The 21,080-nt window shown below is 48.7% G+C and overlaps 1 protein-coding gene across 4 annotated transcripts in view; it reads right to left on the bottom strand.

Moving 5' to 3' along the window:
* Nucleotides 1-20,697, bottom strand: part of NFAT5 (nuclear factor of activated T cells 5) — a 37,952-nt gene extending 17,255 nt beyond the window's left edge. For 2 of the 4 annotated variants that reach the window (XM_048515610.1, XM_048515611.1), the window contains exons 1-2: nucleotides 6,500-6,626; nucleotides 1,024-1,136 (exon numbers count right to left, since the gene is read on the bottom strand). Coding sequence is in view for 1 of the 4 variants with exons in the window: in XM_048515608.1 (XP_048371565.1) it covers nucleotides 6,500-6,625; nucleotides 20,362-20,452 (217 nt within the window). In the remaining 3 variants the exon portion in view is untranslated. Of the gene's footprint in view, nucleotides 1-1,023; nucleotides 1,137-6,499; nucleotides 6,629-20,361 lie in introns of those variants that run through there. The other 2 variants (XM_048515608.1, XM_048515609.1) reach the window with 2 other exon arrangements.
* Nucleotides 20,698-21,080: the final 383 nt, after the last annotated feature.

Below are 21,080 nucleotides of genomic sequence, written 5' to 3'. Positions count from 1 at the left end.
TAGAATGTGCACTTCAGTGGTGCTCAGCAAATTCAGTACCTTACTGACACTCTCCAGATTATTCATCTGCTGCAGTTCTCTAGCTTAGAAACTGAAAAACCCAAAGCTGAGCAGCACACCCCAACGCCCAGACTTCTCTGCAAAACGCAGCAGCGCACGGAGCATTGGAGTTCACCTCACTTGGCAAGGGTGCCAGCTCAAGTTTGTACTCACAACCTCCCCACAGGGCCAAAAGCAGCTTGAACCTAAATGACCTTTCCCTGTTTCCTGCCAGCAAAGTGGAATTCTTTGGAGCCTCCCCATCCGCAATTGGAATCAGGGGCTGAGAAGTAGGCCCAATTAGCTGCTCCAGCTACCAGCCAACGCTGCAAGCCCTTTGAAAAATGCTTTGTCCTTCGCCCCTCAACTGCTAGTCAAACAGATTCACCGTCTTTAGGCGGAGGCTGATGGAAGAGGAGTCCAGCAGGGGCCCAAAGATTCTCAAACTGAATGAGCATCAGTCTAGTGTTGAAAAAGCAGCTGGCAACTCCCTTCAACATAAGATGTCTCCACGTGCAGAGGCGCCTGTCAGGCTCCTAAGCATTTGGACCTCAACTAAGCCCAAGCAGCTGATGGGAGAGCCCGCTGCTTTCCAGAACCCAAGCAGGCCCATGCCATATGCTGTTCAGGAAAGAGAATGGAGAACATGAGCTTCCAGCCACAAAGGGGGTCTGCTTTCACTGTTGCCTAGAGCTTATCTGTCGATCAGTTCTGTGGGACCAGTGGACACAGAGAGGCTGCCTGAAGTCAGCTGTGGTGTTTTCAAGGGCAGATGTGTGAACTTTAGTAGTACAAAGTGGCTGCAAACCTGCTTTCAACACCTTACATGCCAGCTTTGGCTTTCTACTTTTCTTCAGCTTCATTTATTGACGTAAAGTCAAAAGCTTTACAAGAGTTTAACTTCAATCAGTCAATCCACTATTTAGAAAGAACAAAAACAAAAAGAAAGAAAAGAGACTTAAGAAGTCTGAAAACGAGACCGACCTACACCCTGGGTGAGATTGGATGGGTTAAGTGTCTCTGGCACTATTTCTCTTCACTACTGACAGACACTGTCACACAACCCACCACACGATGCCTGCCTCTGAGTGGCGGAGCTAGAATGCAAGTCAAGTGTATTAATAGAGAAAACAACCAGCATCCCAGGACATATTATTAAGCAATCCACATTACTTTTACACATTCAAGACAAAGTCAATGGAGGCTGGTTACTGACATTAAACCCCAAACATTTAAACTTTCCCATTACATTCACATGCCTTTAAGATAAAAAGTGGAGGGTTCAGTCTGCTCTGACAGGCAGAACATCCATCATTTCAACACTCATATTTACAGATGCACAAGTGGTTATTTCTTACCTGGAATTTTTGTTAGGCAATTCGTATTCACCAATTCACACTAGAACAGGGGTAGGGAACCTGCGGCTCTCCAGATGTTCAGGAATTACAATTCCCATCAGCCCCTGCCAGCATGGCCAATTGGCCATGCTGACGAAGTATGGACCCTGAGCTTGGGACTTCGAAAGGTCAGCCACTCAAGAGTGACAATTTTCTACAGCCAATGAGCAAGCTGGAATTCTGAATCCTCTCCCATACTTTCTACCCTGGCGCTTTTCCTGACAGAAGGGAGGTGACTTCTACTGTGACGTCTTAACTGATGCCTCTTTCTCAGGCCCACTAAGCCTTCCAAAACTGCTACCCTGAGCTGGGAAGAGGAATATTCATTTTCAAACTATCACAGAAATGCATAATCAGTACAAAACATAAACTCCTCTTCCGTAAGGGCAGACTGACAGGTAGCAAAGTGATCCAAAACAGCTGCTCCCATAACAAATGTGTTTGGTTTACAAGCTTTGGGACATTTTAACTAAAATATGCCAGTAAAAAAGAAGAAATAACAGTTGTACTAGATAAGAACAGAGGTACACTGGCTCCTTGAAGGCCATCTTTCCCTCACTGAATCTGGGAGACAGAACAAGTAGCTAAAATTTCTGTTACAGTTTGCAAACGTTCTGTATGTTACCCACCAAATCAGGCAGATAAAGAAGTCGCCTAAACACCTGGGCTTGCCTCTCTGATAACTGGCGCTCCAATGCAAGCCCACGTACTCACGAGGTACCTTCAACCTGTATTCCTCCCAAGCTTGAAAGAAGTAACTTCATTCCCTGAAAAACACCTGCACTCTACTCTGTACATCCTCCGTGATCTTAATAAAGTTAACTCAATTTGCCACTTTGTTAATTCAGAAGAGCATGAAATTATCAGATTAATCTCAGTGACTCTTTGGCAGCAAGGGCTGAACTCAGCCAAGGACACATTAACCATTTTCATCTTTGAAACATTTTATCCCAAATCAGAGCAAAAAAAAAAAGGTCCAGGTCTTAAACAGATAATCCAAGGAAGGTTAGACATATCTCTGCTCTTATAGGTGGGCATAAAGTGAAAGCCATTTCAATCTCTTTCATATATTCAGTGTCCAAAAAGCTACTTATCCATACCATGACAGAAATGAATATTTCTGATTAGAAGACTGGCTAAAAGAAGCCTTGGATTCAGAAATAAATTTCACTTCACTGCAGACCTAGAATATGTCAAGGCCGTAATAAAAATTAAAGCTGCACCTAATCATCCATTTCCACTGCTAAGCAGGCTAAAGAGAACAAAAGCAGGCTGCCTCTGGCCTTTCCTCCACCTTCCAAAGTTATGGCCTCTCTTTAAAGACAGATGTGCGCAACAGGTTTAAGAGACTTGCTGCAGTGCCATAAAGTTTTACATCCAACAGTGAAATATTTGTGCGGCAGGTTGGAGGAAGGTCACTCCTTTCACCCACACTTTCATAGGATTTTCTCACCCTCTTTGCCTCTCCTCTCAGGACTCTGTCAGCCCCACCTACCTTGCAAGGAAAGGCCACTTTGAGTCTCCATAGAAAGGGCATCAAAAACCAACTCTTGTTCTTCCTACAGAACAGGTCACAACTGCCAAGAGCTCTCCCTTCTCTGAGGTGCTGGGCAGAGGGAGACAGCGGACACAAAACACACCAACTTCTGAACTCCTGCACCTTTTGGCAAGGCGCTGAACTGCACAGGGCAAGGGCTTCGGAGACAAAGATGTTTCCTCTGAACATGCACCCACTGGTGTTACGGAGGCCTCCTCAGCTTCAGGAAGCTATCATCTTTTACTCCCCCCATGAAGGCTGGAAAAGAAGCGGAGGGAGCTACCTGAGAATTCCAGATTGCCAGTTGGCTGACTTGTAAAGAAACCCCTTGTCTGAATGGATGAACAAGAAGCAGACCTTTTATATTAAAATAATCAAATGTGCTCTTGAAAGACCAATTATCAAGACTCCACCTTAAAATTTTTAGACTGATTTGCAAATTGGAAGCATTAATAGCTGAACATTAATAGCAGAACTAGCAGTCTGTTCCTGCCAGCCCTTATACTTGAACTCAGCCAATCCCATTCCTCCAGAAATCTGAAGTTAAGTGCAGCAAACCCTCCTGTAACCCATGTATGGGTGTCCCAAAACCTCAGATCAAAACACTGAGACTGACTGGGGGCCATCTGATTTTCAGCCTGTGGCACAGGAAGTTAAGTTTAAAATAAGGAAGACCACTAAAGGCAACTAATTCGGTGAGCTTAAACAAGGGAGGGGGATTTTTTGTGTGGTACTGGACACAGAACACCACCATAGCTCTGCGGTCAACTTTTTAAAAGGTAGCTTAAAGAGATAAAGTTGGGGTCCTTCTATCATCAGTAAGACTTATTTCAAGACAAGCAAGATGAGACACGACAGGTTTACACAAAACAAATCATGAGATTTGTTTTTAAGACACACAGGAACCTGCTCCTACAACTCTGAATGGCCCAAGGTCACCTTCTCCTCCCAATCATATGACACTATAAACAACTGAAACCTCTCCTTTTGCCTGAAAGAAGGACCAGAAGCAGCAGCAGTGGAGTTGGGGGGGCAGGGGAAGAATGTCTGACTCTCAGCCCATTTACTGAAAACTATTCTGCCTCTGAGTCTTGACCCCTGGCTCCCTTGGGAGAATGTCACCCAGCAGGTTATTTCTCCTGGAGACATGACCAGGTGGAGCACCTCTGCACTGAGGCAATGTGGTCACTCCAGGGTCAACTGTGTTAGAGAAGCTCCCCTGTGCTTCCCACTCCAGCCTTAAGGAACTGGTCCAGTGGAGAAGACCATCTACAGAGAACTGGGCAAGCAGCCACCACAGCCACCTCTGCTAGCCGGCCAAGCTGCTTCTTTACTGTGCTGGGAGGCACATAGCCAGGCACATTTGAATGCGAATAGCTACCCACCCCCTTCCCCTGAGGAAGCAACCAACAGGAGGATGGCATGCACAGTATGCTGACAAGCCAGCGAAGGTCACACTGTATTCAAGAACTGAGGAGGCTCATATTGCAGTTCAGTCACTAGCCAGGGACTGGATCACACCACGCTCCCCTGTTCAGCTTGGATGTGCCATGGCTCAGGCCTTTTGCCTGTGGTTTGCTGTGCCCTCGCCTCCTGCTCTAGTATGCTCTCTGAAACCACAGTTATTTCTATAAGGCTATCAACTGCCCTCCACACCCCGACGAGGCAGCAAGGCAAGAGAGATGACTCTCCAGCTGCACTTCAAGCTGATCTATGAGAAGGTTCCCTAAAAACCCACCTCTGTATTTTTCAAAGAGGTTCCCCCCACAATGGCTCACCAACCTCCTCAGCATCCAAATGAAGCCCATCATGGAAGCTGCAAGCACATACAAGCAACCTCACACATAATATCTCATTTCATTCCCTGCAGTTTTAATCCTGCTCGCTTCTTTCTGCATATTCTGTTCTGCACATGAACGTTAACGCTGCAATTTTCCAGGAAGCCCATAGTGATGCAACTGGCCCCTGTGTAAAGGACACAAGCAGAGACTCTATGGTGCCTGGACCCAGTCCTCCTGCCATTCAAATGGACCAAGGTCACCCTCGAAGCTCACACTTCTATGGAACGTGACTGCGATAGGAACATGAACCACATCAGAAATTTTATAGGATACAAATCATGGCAATCGCAGAAAAAAATTTTTTTGAGAGGGGAGGAGTTTCTTTAAGATGAGCTAAATAAATATTTACAACATATTACTATGTTGACAAGAACGCGCTAGCAGAAAATTGGCTAGCAGAAAATTAATATTGTCCTGAAACACTCTTGTCGCTACTAAACCTACTGCTTTTCCATCTTAGCAGAACTCTACATGTTCAGTTTTTGAAAGGAAGTGGATTGACTGTCAAGCAATTAAAACTGCCCAGAAGTCACAGACATTCAGTTCTCCTTATCAAGAACTTCAAATGCATGAAAATGACATCAAAATACAGAAGCCAGTAGGTACATTCTATCTGTGGATTTAAAAGATTGCTCATTTTCCAAAACATCATTTAAATGAAGTAGACGTTTACGTGTAAAAATAATTGATGCTGCTTCAGATCTTCCATAACACAATTAAATCCACAGATTTCATTAGGAAAAGTCTGAAAACACATCAACATTGAGCAGTGTTGCAAAGTTTCTACACTAAGCTGACATCCTGCACTCTCAAACCAAGTGGCAGTTTTTCTACAGAACCCCTTCTTCCGAAATCACTTGGTTCAGCTCCTCCCTACAGGACAAACCTGAGGGGCTTGACAAAGCCTAGCAGCTGGGGTCATTTATGTAATTGTGGTCCAGAAGGGGAAGACCCCCAACATTCATCTAAGAACCAGAATACTCCAGAGATAAACACAAAAGCTTTCCAGATCCACATCCAATGCTGATAGGACTCTGAAGTCACCTGACCAAATCAGCCTAGGCTCACAGGAGGATCATAAGCTGCCCACATTTTTAAAGGGTTGGGGGAAAACTTATAATAAGCCGCACTACACTGGAAGAGTTATCTCAAGTGAACGACTCAACAGGATTCAACTGAACCTTTAGTCTGCAAATCTAGCCAACATCAATTGTCCCTTTATATACTATTTAAGTAACTAAGGGATCATACACCAATGTAAATTTGCCACAAAATCTTTGTAGATGAATGATATTTGTTTTCCTGTAATATAAGAGAAACTAAAAACCAAAACACTACTGCACATTCTATTTTCTGTTTTAGCCTACAAAGCAGTATTGGCTAACATATTCTAAACCAGTTCTAATTTGGAAGCCATCACAACCTAAAAGAATATATGTAAGGAGTCAACCACCGTCACAAGAACATAAGTATGTAACAAGAGCAGAGTGGAATGCAAAGATCCCGCATGCATTGGTATTATGCACCACCCCACAAATGTTCCAGGTGGAATAGATGACAATTCACCCGTCTCTAATCTTTTCCTTGAGATTTTGAAAAAACTGCAAACTTTTCCAGCACTGCTCATGTTGTTGATAATATTAATATGCACTTACAGCATAATCTGACCAAAGAGAGGTACTTACCAGCAGCAACTACACCTGGAGGAGGCGAACCTGCCTCACCACCACTTGTCTGACTCATGGATGCTACTGAAAGTTCTCTGGAGGGTGGTAGCTGCAACTCCTTTGGGAGAAGGTCATAGACAGATTCTGAAAGGGGAAAAGAAAAATATGTTTAAGAACCAATGGCTCCATATAGCACATGATGCCAGGAATCTCTGTGAAGTGAAATCCAGGACACAGAAGATGGCTTAAACCCACACACACACACACACCAGTGAAACAATGCTGCACATCTCTGCATGGGGGATAAGGACACAGAGGAAATCTGGCTGCTAGAGACAATGTCAGAAAACTAAACCATGCAATCCGTATCTTTAAGAAATATCACAAGTCTGTCTCGACCATAATAATAATATCAGTAAGGCTTTGGACGTGTTTCTTGAACAGCATATCCACCCACACTGCAAACCAGGCTTTGTAACATGTGTTAGATTATTTAAAATGTATTTAAAATACTTTTATGCTATCTCAACAAAAATATCCCAAGGTGTCCTACAAAAAACACAAAAAAATACTAAGCTGAAACTTGAGAGGACAAGAAAGCCAATGATTTCAACACAATAAAATAAAACACTGATTTAAATAAGATTTTAAAAGGTTTGTAATGCATTATTCAAGTGAAATTTACAGTATAAACACACTGGACAAATAACTGTACATTTTATCTATGACCCAGTATCAAAAATACTAAATTCTAGACTTAACATTAAAAAAAGCTGGGGCGGGAGGTGGGGGAGGGAGAGAAATATCTGACCTCTAAAGCTAAGCACTATGCATACAATGCAATAGGTCAAGTATGGGATATATGACTGTATTCCAAATGAGGCTGGACCAGAAAGGCATTACCACACTGGCCCTTTTATTTCCAGTTCCTTCCCTAAAATCTCCACCAGCACAGTGAGGGACTCCCAGCTGCAGAAGCCCATTTCCAGCCACTGAAGTCCTACCTGAAAGCTCCATCACCACCACAACTAGAATAAGGTTCCAAGAAAGTTCAAATCCCAATTCCAGAATCTCTTTCTCTCAGCACAGGAACCTATAAATAGCACTATTACTCACGTCCCTGCCAGATTACAATCTGTAGTAAACATAGCCTACATTAGCAACTTCATCAACGTCATTTAACTAGGCTTTCCTGCCATGCAAGATTTCAGGCTCGCTTTTGGTATCCTGGCACAGGACAGCACTATTTCACTATTGGTTTGTCTCTCAAATTACGTAACTATGGACTATCAACCAAATTCGGTCATATATTGTCCCTGTTACTAATGATACACAAATGTCCTTTAATAATAACTCCTTACTATGATACCTACAGCCAAGGAGGTTCTTTGTCCACTTAACCTATGAAGCAGTTGCAAAGACCCAAATCAAAAGCTTAATATATTATCAAAGGCTTTCACAGCGGGCATCAACGGGCTTTTGTGGGCCGTGTGGCCATGGTTTGGTAGTTTTTCTCCTAACATTTTGCCTGCATCCACAGCTGGCATCTATGTCATAGGCTCATTCCGCAAATGCAAAATAATGCACTTTCAAACTGCTTTCAGCGCTCTTTGAAGCTGTGCGGAATGGCAAAATCCACTTGCAAACAGTTGTGAAAGTGGTTTGAAAACGCATTATTTTGCGTGTGCGGAAGGGGCCATAGTGTCAATAGTGTCATAGTAAGATGAAATTCTCTTCGTGGCACTCCATCTTACTGTGACATGCCTCTGAAAATGCCAGCTGTGGATGCAGGCAAAATGTTAGAGGGAAAAACGATTAGACCATGGCTGTAACAGCTCAGAAAACCTACAAAAGCCCAAAACTTAATGACAGCCAAATCTGCCCATTCTGAAATTATCCAGTCCTTTCTCAATAAAAAGAATCATCATCTATTGAGCCAGAGAGAGGATGGATATTGTATCTATTCTACGGTCACTTTGATTAGTTTCTGGATTCAATTCAAGGTAGCCAGCAAAGCCCTTCATGGTCCAGGACCACCTCTCTCAACATGCTCTGCCTTCTGAGTGTGCCGTGCTACGAAGTGGGTGGGCAGGCTGCTGCTTGCACTCAAGGATTCTCTGTGGTGGCTCCACTTGGAGGAATAGCCTGCCTGACAAGTCAGAAAGGTTCTCACCCTCCTGCTGTGCTGCAGCAGTTAAGGCAGAACTATTCCAGAGGACGCCTGGTCTCCTTAGACGCCGGTTCCCGTTTTTCCACCTCATTGGAACTGTTTGAAATTGTGCCTTCAAGACTTCCCACTCATCATGCACTCCTTCTCTTTTAGTATTTTTCAGCATGGATTCACACCCAGTGGTCTCCTAAATTTACTGAAATCAGCTACGCGTGGCATCCCCTTTCCACTGAATAACAAACTCCAGGAGAACATGGTCCTGTCACTCCCACCTAAGGATCCTACCACTTCCACCCCGATAACCAGTTGGGAGCAGATCGAAAATTGCTGGTTGCTGGTTGGGAGCAGATCGAAAATAGCCAGTGCTCTTGTTGTCTCTTCCCCTTCTGAGCCGGGAAATTGTCTGCAAGGCAAGTGAGGAATCTGTTGGATCTTATACTCTTGGCAGAGTTTGATTCCCAACAAGTATCAGGATTCATTCTATAGATCTTACATTCTATGTATATTTCGTTACCTCCTCAAACAGTGCATCAGTATACAAGGGGGGAAAGCTAGAAATTCATTCTGACACTACACAGCTATAGTGTCAATTTAACTTAATTAATTTAAAATACATTTCCACAATTTAAACTAGCAAAAATGCATCAGGTCGGCTTTCTTTTTCTTTAACGGAAGAATGTTCAAATTCTTCAAATACAAAAGAACAGCCAAGACTGAATCTGCAAAATCCTAGTTAATCCAGCTGCTTCAACTTTATTAAGAGGTTTACACCTTAAATGGTTTTGTGGTAGACCCAAACAAAATTCAGGGGACACGGTGGTTCTGTCCTGCACAGTAGAAGACAGACTTTCTGCCTCAGAGTTCATAGTGAAAAAGAAACAACGACGACACCATTATTATCAGCAATTCATGCCCCATCTTTGCAACCTTATTTTGGCAAGCATTCTGTTCAGGCATTTTGCAACACTTTCCAGTGAAACATTCAATTACATAGTGACAGTCCTCTAATACATACCACAAGAAATACAGAATATGTGGGAGATAATAAGAGAGTCAGTGTAATGTAGTGATTGAGACCAGTGGACACTTAATCTGAAGAACTGGGTTCAATTCCCACTTCTCCTGAGCCCCTTGGGGGAGGGCGGTATAAAAATGTAATGAAATAAATAAATAATAAATACATGAGATAAATAAATAAAGCCAGCTGGGTGACCTTGGACCAATTATAGTTCTCTCAGAACTCTCTCAGCCCACGCAGAGGCAGGAAGTGGCAAATTACCTCCAAACTTCTCTTCCAGAAGAGCTGGTTTTTATACTTAACTTTTCTTCCTCTTCCCTATCTATCCCCAGAACAGACACCTTATGAGGTAAGTGGGGCAGAGAAAGTCTGGAGAGAATTGTGACTGGCCCAAGGCCACCTAGCAGGCTTCATGTGGAGGAGTGGGGAAACAAATCCAGTTCACCAGATTAGAGTTTACTGCTGTAAACCACTACACTCCACTGGCTATCTTGCCTTTAAAACCCTACAGGGTCATCCTACGTCAGCTGTGACTTGATGGAACTTTGTACCACCACCACAGGCACCAAATGCCAACTTATAAGCAATATACTAGTTTTTAAAATGTATTTCGTTTGTTTCCCATCTTTCTCCCCCAAGTGCCTGACACTGCTCTCCTTTTCTCCATTTAATTCTCACAACAAGCAGGTAAACCTGTAAAGCAGGTTAGGCTGAGAGTGTGAGACTGGCCCCAAGTCTCACCCAGCAAGCTTCCATATCAGTGGGGGTTCGAATCTGAGACTCCAAGATCCTAGTCTAACTGCTACATCATGATTGTTCTCCACAAATATTTCAATGCCGTATGCAAAGCGGATAAAGGAAACTTAACAGCTTTTTACTTGCAAATAAAATCACTAAGGAAAGTTAGTACCTCATCTGACTGGCAGCAACAGTTTATAAACTACTGAACTCAAGAGTCAATTGATCTTAGTTTCTTAGGTAACTGCAGGAGTTACAAAAGCTTGCTGACAGAAGTATCCCAATACACTCAAGTCTAGAATATGTCTTGAAAGAATCTACAACAATTGAATTTCAGGGGTGATCCTATGATTCTCAGGAACCTGGAGAGTTTGTCACTAACTCCTTCCAAAAACACTGTGGCCATCTTCCTTCTCAGATTTAAAACCAGTCACTGTCTTTCTTCAAGATCTGATTAATTTTGTCACCCCAAGGTTGCTCCACCCTTTTGCTACCCGGAACAGGAGGACCCTGTTAATTCTCACCGATCTCTCAGCAACTTGTGGCATCATGTACCTTGTTATCTTCCTGGAAAGGCTTTCCTGAAGGTAGTTGGAGGTCATGCACTGCAATCCTTTTGCAAGGGCAGGACCCATGCAGTGGTTAAAGAAGATGCCTGCCCCGCCCCCCGCCCCAGGTTCTGCAAAGCTCTATTTTCTCTAATGTTTTTTGTCATCTACATGTCAACCACCAGGGGCAGGCTGTCAGGAGGCTTGGGGCTAGGGTCCATGCCGACTGCCAGCTCTACTGCTTGCTTTTATTATACCCCTGAAAGTAAGACGTAACGAAGTTTTTGTTTGGAAGCATGCCCAACGAACAGAACACAGAAAAATAAGACATCCCCTGAAAATAAGACATAGCGCATCTTTGGGAGCAAAAATTAATATAAGACACTGTCTTATTTTCGGGGAAACACGGTACCACACCAGGGCCCAAAGGCAGTGGTGGGTCAGATGAGGAAATATCGACAGGAACGTAATCCAGACGAGACAGGAGTACTTTTGGAAAATGGTTCCACTGATCCAAGGCATGATACTCACCTAGATCAGGCTGAACTTCCTGTGAAGAAAGACTCAGGTTAGCAGTTTGAGAGCACTCGTGGACAAACCTTGCTGTTGAATTTCTAGGATGCAGTTGGCAGCCACAGGAGTCTTTTATCATCTTTGATCAGTTCGTAAAATGTGCCCAAGCTTTGACCTCAGCACAGCAACAAATACTCTGGCAACGTTTAGACTGGACGCCTACAATGCACTCTGTACAGGTCTATGCTAGGAAAATTCTTAGAAATGTTCAGTTAGTCTCAACTGCAGATTATCTGATTCCCTTGGACAAATTGCTGTGACCATACTACATTTTGGTCTAACTCAAATGGCTTCCAGTTTGTTCCAGACCCAGTGCAAAGAGCTGGTTTTTAGTTTTAAATCTCAGAACCAGAACTGCATTCTTTATCATTAACCTACAGATACACCAAGATCATCAGGTAAACTAGTTTGGTGTATACCTGTTCTAGAGGTTCAGCAAATGGCAACACCTTGGATATTTCCAAGGGAAGCAGTGGAACACTGCACGTGTGTGCAGGCATACACACACACTCCAAAGGAAAGTGTCCAACACCTTCCCTCTTGGCTTTCAGAACAGTAAAACTCTTCCACTCTCATTCAGTTGACCAACGGTCTGACTGTCTGGCAAAATGATTTGAATCTTGTTGCTGGTTAATACTTTTGTCAGTATTTGTTTTCTCTCATGCAACTTCATACTACCACCTCCTGCAAGTTTTATTTGATTTTATAGTACTTTCAGGTGCCCCAGAGCACTTTGGTGCCAAAAAGAAGCAATAATTCAATAAAATAAATAAACAAATGAATGAATGAATACAGCTGGACCGCATCCAAAAATTACTTGGACTAAGGCTACGTTACCAACTGAATCAGTATCCCTCAGAATTGTGTGAATTTCCCTAATTGAAAATACCCAAATCTATACAAACTGAAGTAGGACTGCTCAAATAACTACAGGTTTAAAACCAAAGATTCCTAACTAAAATATGCAGTAGCGTTCAAGATTGTGCATATGTCAAATCTGTTTTACAAAACTGCAAATGAAAGACACTTCAAAGTCATCTTGAAGTAACAGACTTATGTCAAGACCATTCTTAAAAACCTGGGTCGCTCCCACTTTCTAAAAATATACAAGCAGGTGCCAAGAAAAGTGCTAGTGGATGCCCCAGCACCATGGGACCCATGTTGGGGACCCCGGTGCAGATTAATAGCTTGTACTTTGAATCACCCCTTTGTAGAAAGTGTAAAGTCAATCATAATGCAAACTACTTACATAGTTCATCAGTTTCTACAACTACAGCCAAGATGGACGGGTTCCAATCATGGCACTCTCTTTTCCTGGCTTCCTGCCACATCCCTTTGACTCTTCTCAGAAACATGCAGCCCTCTGCTATATTAACGACCAAGACCATATTACCAAACAAATTATTAATTGCTTAAAAGTTTACAGCTTTCTGCAATCTACCAAATGAATTACTAGTTACTTCAATAACATTTCAGTTTTAAACGACGGTTGATTTGAAGACAAAAAGAGCTCTGAGGTATCTTTAACAGGATCACTGTGTACGATGCTTGATCTGCAGTCTCTGATGAAGCTGATGCTAGTCAACTAAAACTGGTGCCACAGCTTCAAAGCTGTAGAATGACAAAACATTCTTCTGCTCTACTGGAACAGACTAACAGGGTGCCCCTTGGGCTGGGAACTGTATCCTGCTTGAAAAAGCGTTGCTGATGTTTACCGCCATCCTTCCACACTCCCCCTCTAGTACACAACACGAGGAAGCCCTTCTAGTTCATGCAGGTGAACACTGAGTTTCTGAAGAGAGGAAGACTATAGCTTAAACTGCTTTGTAGTACTTTCAGAAATTACCTTTAGGTGCAAGTTTTCCACAATAAATATTGTTTTGTTCACTATTATAGCAACATGCCTTAAATAATAATGAACAGTGCTTTTCCTTCTGGGAAATGGGGAAAGTTTTTTAAATTAAAGCAAACAATGTTGTTTAGAAAGCACGTAATTTACACATTTTCAAATTAGTCAGTTGACTCCTAAATCTCTTCCGTAAAACAGCCCAAGGTGACAGTTTTGCTTCCAGTGTTGTTCAACTGCCTTTGATGGCAAAATAAGTGCAACACAATCGCGAAGAGGCTTATGTGCAGACAGCTGAAGCATACAAGTCATTGTGGTTTTAAATATTCATCAAACATTTAAAAACGTATGTAAGTGACACTTATGTTTACTCAGCATATTCCATTTGGGCAATATCTGCTATCGTGCATTCAGAAGTATGTCTAAAAACAAATCCAATTTAGATTAACCTTCTTTGTTGGGTTAGTGTGGCCTAGTATTTCATTATCTACAGGTACCATTTATTTGGAATTTGTGATATCCGTTATTGGTTCACGCTAGGAATATATTTCAACCCAAAATGTATTTACCACTATTAAATATTCTGCAAAGATGTCTCCTACACAAAGATTGTTGTTTGTACAAAATGAGACTAAAACATTGTTGGGGGGGGGAGGGGAGATCTTCAAACCAGAAAGCTCAGGCTGGCGCTATCTGTTCACTAGCAGAGAATCAGACACACAATGCCCTCTACCCAAGCCAGGTTCTCTGTTCCCCTGCCTGTGGGTCAGGAGATTATCAGAGATGAGGCATTTTCAGCAGTGGTGCCTCACCTGCAGAGCACACTTTCTCCTGAGGCTTGGATGGCACCTACCTGACTCTCTTTCAGGTACCAGGCCAAAGCATCTCTTTTTACCCAAGTTTTTTAATGTAGGGGTTTAAATTTATTTTAATAGTCCGCTTGTAGCCTGAGATCTGTTTTACAATATTCATTTTAAGCTCCTAAATCTTTTATGCAGTTTTTATGCTGTGGCTGGGCTTCCAATAGTTTGTTAATTTTTAACAATTTTATCTTGTTTATATTTTATGCCACAAGCTGCCTCAAGCAGGTTCTCTGCAGAGGTGACACAGGAATTTTCTGAAATAAAACAATCTCACAAACAAAACGCAGAACAGCTAAATCACAGTCACATACCCATATTTCAGTAAATTAACAACTCCAGCTGAAATCCTAGAGTGCCTGGGACTTCACTGCTAACTGGTCTGGTGATAACTCTTGTATGTTCACAGAGTTTTATGGATCATGGCACTTGGTAAATATATTGGGAGTTGTTAGGTTTTAACTACAGGTTTAAGGACTTTTGATGTCTACTTTACTTTGTGTAGAAATCAGGGTTAAGAATCTGAAAGACTTCTTTGAAAGGGGCTATGATTCTCCTGGGGAATTTAAAGAGAAGAACCACTGAAGAACAAGGAATTGCAATGTATTGTTGAAGGCTTTCATGGCCGGACTCAACTGGTTGTTGTGTGGCCATGGCTGGTAGATTTTGTTCCTAACGTTTTGCATACATCTGTGGCCGGCATCTTCAGAGGTATATCACAGAGAGAAGTGTGTTACACACTAGAGGGACTTGGGCGACTGGACACAGTGTGCAGCACACTTCTCTCTGTGATACACCTCTGAAGATGCCAGCCAGAGATTCAAGTGACACGTTAGGAACAAGATCCACCAGACCACGGCCACACAGCCCGGAAAACCCACAACCACCAAGGAATTGCAAGCTTAAGATAAGATGAAACTGCACGTTAGGCTCTGCAGGTCAGTCCCCGAAGGAATGGGGGGGAGGGGGGGTGTCAGAATGTTTCCCTGTCATAATATTGCTCGGAAGGTGTACTGTTAAGACTCAGCGGATGGAAGAAGGCTTCACCTGTTCATCTTCAGTATCCTTCATGGTGATGCACAAAAAAGAGCACCGCGGAGCAGTGCAGGCCAGGGCTACCCAGCAGTGAGCCACTCACACAAGGTCCTCCTCTGATGCCCGGTGGGAGGCTGCCCTCCAGGCCACTGGGGGTGACCGCGCCGGCGGCCAGGCAGGCACACGAGTCCGGCCTTGGACCAGCGGAGACCCCCCACCCCCACCCCCGTTGCCGAGTTGGCAGCGCCCGGGCCGGGGGGAGGGGGAGGGGGAGGGCGGCCTCGGCCACAGCACAAAAACAGCCCACCCCCGCCCGCCCGCCCGCCCGCCCGCCCGCCGCCGCCTCGCAGGCGCCTCACCTGGCCACGCGCGGTCAAGGGGCCGCGGCCAACGCTCCACTCCCGGGCGGGGCCTCCTCGCTCCCCCCCCCGCCCGCTCTTCCCCGGCCCTGTCCCTCCCCAGACCCTCCCGCGCCGCCCGCCAGGCCTCCGGGCTCCGCTAGGCCGCAGGAGGGGCGCCGGCGCTGACAAGGCCCGGAAGGCGCCGTCCGAGGGGGGCGTGGAGGCAGGCCCGGCGCTGAAGGGGGCCCGTGGATTGCCCCTCCCCTCACACCCCCCCCCCCGCTCACCCTTGGCGTAGAGGGACTTGGGCGACTCGAGGTCGAGGTCGGCGCTGAGGAGAGAGATGAAGTCCGAGGGCATCGCAGCGGGGCGGGGGGGGACGGGGGGGCGCTGAGGGGGCGGGGCTGCGCTCTCGCGGAGGGGGGGGGGCGGGCCCGGGTCCTCTTCAGCCGCCGCTCCTGACGGGACTCTGGTGGCTGCCGCCCAGTGGGACCGTCCCCTCGCCACTGCCACCGCGCATGCGCCGCCCGGCGGACTCGGGGAACGGGCAGCGGGGGAGTCACAACCTCGAAGGCGACCCAAAGGCAGCGGGAATGCGGAGCATGCGCAGACACGACACGGCGCGAGGGGGAGAAAGTGCACCCGTGGGCCGGCGCCGTGCGCATGCGCCACTCGTGACGGGCCGCTCGGCCGCCTAATCGTCCCCAGTGGTCAGGCGCCCATCACGCATGCGCAGGGCAGGCGGAGCGAGAAATCGCCTGAAGCGGGGCGGGGGGCGGGGCTCGACGGGCTGCAGCCGATGCGAGGGACGGACGTGGGAGGGAGGGGGGGGCTCCAGGGTCTAGGGCCGCCCGCCCTGCCTCCCCAGAACGGCTGCCCGAGAGTGCAAGCAAGCTGACCCCCCACCGTGGGAAAGACCCCAGCATTGCTATGGAGCGGGGGGGCACCTCTGCCTCCGCCGGCCGGGGGAGCAGCAGAACAATCACTTTTTGGAACTCCAGTTCTACAGGGGCTGGTGCTGCGATTCGTTGTCTCGAGCCGTTCCCCTGGCCTTCGGGGGAAAGGTCAGCGTCCCCCCCCCCGCCTGAATCTCCGCGTTTCTGCACGTGTTCCCCTCCTGCTCATTCGACCTGCCTCCGGGCCGACCTTCTCCTCCCTTGTGGCCATTTCGGTTGCCCTTTGCGCGAGTGTCCCCCGTCCCTGGCCTGGATGGCTCCTTCTTGAGCCTGGATAAACACAAGTCATTTTGCAGCTCTCCCTTTTATACAGTCGACTAATGTGTTCTCCGACTCACAATAAAACTGGTTGTTGTGGGGTTTCCGAGCTGTGTGACCGTGGATACACCTCTGAAGATGCCAGCCACAGATGCAGGTGAAACGTTAGGAACAAGATCTACCAGGCCATGGCCACACAGCCCAGAAAACCCTCAATAACCGGTTGAATCTGGCCATGAAAGCCTTTGATAATACCCAATGAAATGGTTTTGTTTTTGTTTTGCAATTTCTGACAATAATAGAATTGAAACCACTTTATTTTGAAAGGTTGTGGAAATATTCAGTTGTTACAAATGCTGGAGTCATGGCAATTAGATGCTTTTACATGGTCATAGGCTGGTCCCGCTCCCCACCCCCAGATTCACTGGCCCAAACCCCCAAATATAAGGGGGGCATTATCCCATGGCATTCAGTCGGGGTGACCAAGATTGGGCCTCCAGACACTCACTTGTAGGCATTTAGAGCCCCAAAGGAGTCTGAGTGGCCTTTGAGAGGCAGGCAGGTGACCGTTCCCTAGCTGGGAGTTCCAAGAGAGGCATGTCTGCCTTACCCAGAAACGGCAGGTTCCCACTCTGCAACAGGAGGTACCAATTAACTTTTAAAGGCAGCTTTCACTTTAATCAAAGAATATGAATGGTTGGGAAAAAAACATGCAGTAGGAATCACTCGAAGGGAGGTGGGATATTAAACTGATGGGTGTAGAAAGGTGAACTTTGCTTAGGGCTACAGTGCCCACAATCACAACCCCCGCTTTTTGGAGCAGCAGAAAAGCCCTCCGGCCAGGAGAAGCCAGCGGGGGGAAAGGTGCTTGAGCAGGTGCTTCCCTGATGGGTCACGCTGTCATCACAAGCCCCAGGGAAGTCCTGGCTTATTTTCCAATGACCCTTCGGAAAAAGCAGTCAGAAAATAGAGTGTCAACAGATCAGAGGTCACCCCAACACTTCCTGCCTAGCTGCAAAGGATGGTGGGACTTTGCTTGTCCGCTGTCTCCCTCTGCCCAGCACCTCAGAGAAGGGAGAGCTCTTGGCAGGCAATGCCCAAGTCAGCTCTGCCGTGATGCAGCCTTCCCCCCTCCCACCCCCAGCCGCTGGGAAGCCGGGTGGTGACACAGCTGCTGAACACACCAGTCCCTCGAGCACCACAAAGAGCTGAGTGGATCAGACCCCTGCGAATCCTCCAGCCCTCCTAGGCCCAGCTGCGCTGCAGATCCTGGAGGGAGCAGAAAGAGGGACCTTCCTGCTGAACTGTTTGTTCCCAGAGACGCTGTGGGCCCTTCTGTCCACAGAGAACAGGCCTCACCCTGCCATTGTGATCCCCATTCAGCTCACACAGCCTTGGAGCCTGGGGCAGAACTTCACCAGGCAGTGGGGTGAACGTGCCACGCCAGGCAAGGAGCCCTTTGAGCACCTAGCCAGCAGCCGCCGGCCCCCTCCCCTGCTCAGGGAGGTCCAAAAGGGCCTTTGGCCACCTTGGGTGCCTTTTGCCCTTGCTTTTCCCATCAGTCCATCTTGGTCAACTGAACGCGCAAGGCTTGCTGCAGGAAACAGAGCCCACGGACCACCAGGCCAGGCCTTATCCTGCGGGGTGTCACGAACAGCCTGCCATATCTCCTGGCCGGGAGGCAGGATCCTCTTCCCCCCTCCCTCTTCATCACTGTGGCTGTACTCTCCCCCCCCCCCTTGCACTTTTGCTTCCCAGGCCAGGCCTTATCCGCTCATGAGACCCCTGCTGTGGTAGTTCTGGCAGCCCCGGGGGACGTGGGAGTGGCGGGGTGCCATCCCCGCTGGAGAACTGGTGGTCAGGGGCGATGTTGTGTGATGCTGGGGCACGAAGTGGAGTGTAACGGAGGGCGCTTTGTTGCTTATGCTCTAGTTCTGGCAACAGCAGCCTGAACGCTTATTTCCGATGCTATTTCAGAACAAAGGACTCATCGGAACACAGAGCCTCGTTGCTGACCAGTCCAGGGGTGAGGCGCAGGCATCGGCCCCGGTGCCATTTCACCCTCTGAAGGCAGCTGCTCGCAGCCTCCCCCAAACCGCACGCTCTTCCCAGAGCCCTCCCACAACAGCAGCCACATCCTTGACGAGCAGGCCTGGCCTGGCCCCCGGATCGAGGCCTCCCAGTGCGGACGCATAATCCCATCCAAAGGAGGTGCATCGTTCTCTCCTGGTACAAAGACAGCTTAAGTATTTCCGGAGCCTGATCCCTTCTCTGCTGGCTGGCTGGGGTTGCTTGCCCAAGACTCCGGCTGCACAGCCAGGTGTGTTTCTAGGTCAAGGAATGCAGGCCGGACAGAATACCCAAAGTACAAGGGACCTAGCAGAGCTGCGACGATGGTGGGGGCAGATGGCGGATCTCAGGCAAGGAGAGGGCCTCTGCTCCAAGACACCTGGCCTTTACAGCATGCAGCTTTGCAGCACCAGTCCTTGAAACATGTGCCGGCCTCTGCTGGAGACCTCTGTGCCGCCTGCCAAGCACAGGAGCCCTCCTCACTCCAGTTCCCTGCCTCCCCCCACCCCCCACCCTGAAAGCGCAAGCCAGCCTGTGGACTGTCCCCTGTGGCTCTGCCGCCTCCTCTGGGTGCCAGAGCGATGGAGCAGGCGCCAGGGCCCCATCCCTCACCCCCACTACCTTCAAGAGCCCTGTCACATGAAAGAGACGGGGGGGGGGGGGTTAAGTCTGGGACTGCACACAGTTTTGTCATGACCCCCACGGTCCCATCCCCCACACTACCGGGAAGTCAAGTTAGTGGGATACCAGCCTTCCTCCAAGGAGCATGGGTTACCAGCCTTCCTCCAAGGGGGGGTTACTTGGTTTTCTCCTCCCCGTTTCATTCCTTCCCCCCTGGTGTGAAAGAGGTTAAGCTAAAAGTGACGGCTTAAGAGCACTGCCCGGCAGAGCAGGGACTGGAGCGCAGGACTGCCCCAACCTCGACTGCCACCCTACCCACCACACCCCCCATTCCCTCACCAGGGTGGCCAAGGAACGCACCCCCCCGCTCTCATGTCGTCGTCCTCCTTAGGATTAGCCTGAGGGAAAGAAGGTGCAGCAGGGGCAACCCACCTCGTTCTGCTGCAATCTTTAAACCAGCCTTGTCAGGCAGGCCTCTGTTATTCTCCCCCATATTACACGTCGGGGACTGAGGCTAGGAGAGGGCAGCTTGCCCAGGACTCCTTGGAGAGGACCTCCCCTTCAGCTGCCTCTCGCCGCCCATCTGCTGCACAGCACGAGCGAGCAGCCCCCCCACCCCCACCCCGCCAGCCCGGAGATGGTGTCGTCGAGCCAGGGCAATTGCAGCGCAGCGCCGCCATACCGAGCGCCGGAGGCACCAGCGGGCCGGTGGGCTGCCGGAGTCCTGGGGGCCGTCGTCGGCCCTGCTCCTTCCCGCCAGAGCGCCGAGCCGCCGCCACCCTCGGAGCGCTCCGCCGGCCGCCCCGTGCTCCAGCCCCCCACTCGGGCCGCCGTCTGGGGGCCTACCTGGCCCGGCCGCTGTCCCCCGCCAGACGCACAGCGCCGCCGCCGCCGCCGCACCCCGGGCGCCCTCCGCCGCGGCCAGCCTGGAGCGCATGGCTGCCGTCCCCCTCGCGCCGCCGCCGCCGCCGCCGCCGTCCCAGCAGGGGCTCCCGGCTGCGGGGGTGTCAGCGGCTGGGGGGCGGCCCTCGCCTGCTCTTCCTCTGGCCCGGCCGCCGGGGGGCCGTCGAAGTCCCCGGGGAGGAGCTGCCCTCGGGACCTCCCTCCCCTGCTGCTGCGGGCTTCGGGCAGGGCAGGTCGGGGGGGGGGGGGCGCGAGAGCCACGCTCAGCCCTGGGACACCTCCCTTCAGGCCCCCCCCCCCGCACGGGCGCCAACCTCCGAGGGGGGGGGCTGACCTCCGTGGATAGCCCTGGAGGGCGGAGTCGGGGAGGCCCCACGGAGTCGGGGAGGCTCCACGGAGGCCCCTCCCGTCCGCCAGCCTCGCCCAGCGCACGTCGCACCCCGGAGTTGGGAACCCCGAGGGCCAACTTCGCGGTGGCCGCGTTGACACCGGAGGGAGAGGGGCCCACTCGCCGGCAATGCCTGCAATGCTGGATTTCTGCTTGCGGGGAGTTCGGAACATAGGGGCACCGGTCCATCCCCCGGCCTTGCTCCTCGGGCCGCTTTAAAGCTGCTCAGGCTGTCCCTTGGGGTGGGGCCATGCAAAGGGTTTGCACCTGGCAT

This window comes from Sphaerodactylus townsendi, linkage group LG14, assembly GCF_021028975.2.
Source record: "Sphaerodactylus townsendi isolate TG3544 linkage group LG14, MPM_Stown_v2.3, whole genome shotgun sequence".
NCBI classification, from domain to species: domain Eukaryota; kingdom Metazoa; phylum Chordata; class Lepidosauria; order Squamata; family Sphaerodactylidae; genus Sphaerodactylus; species Sphaerodactylus townsendi.
This window is presented reverse-complemented; position numbering and strand designations above follow the sequence as displayed.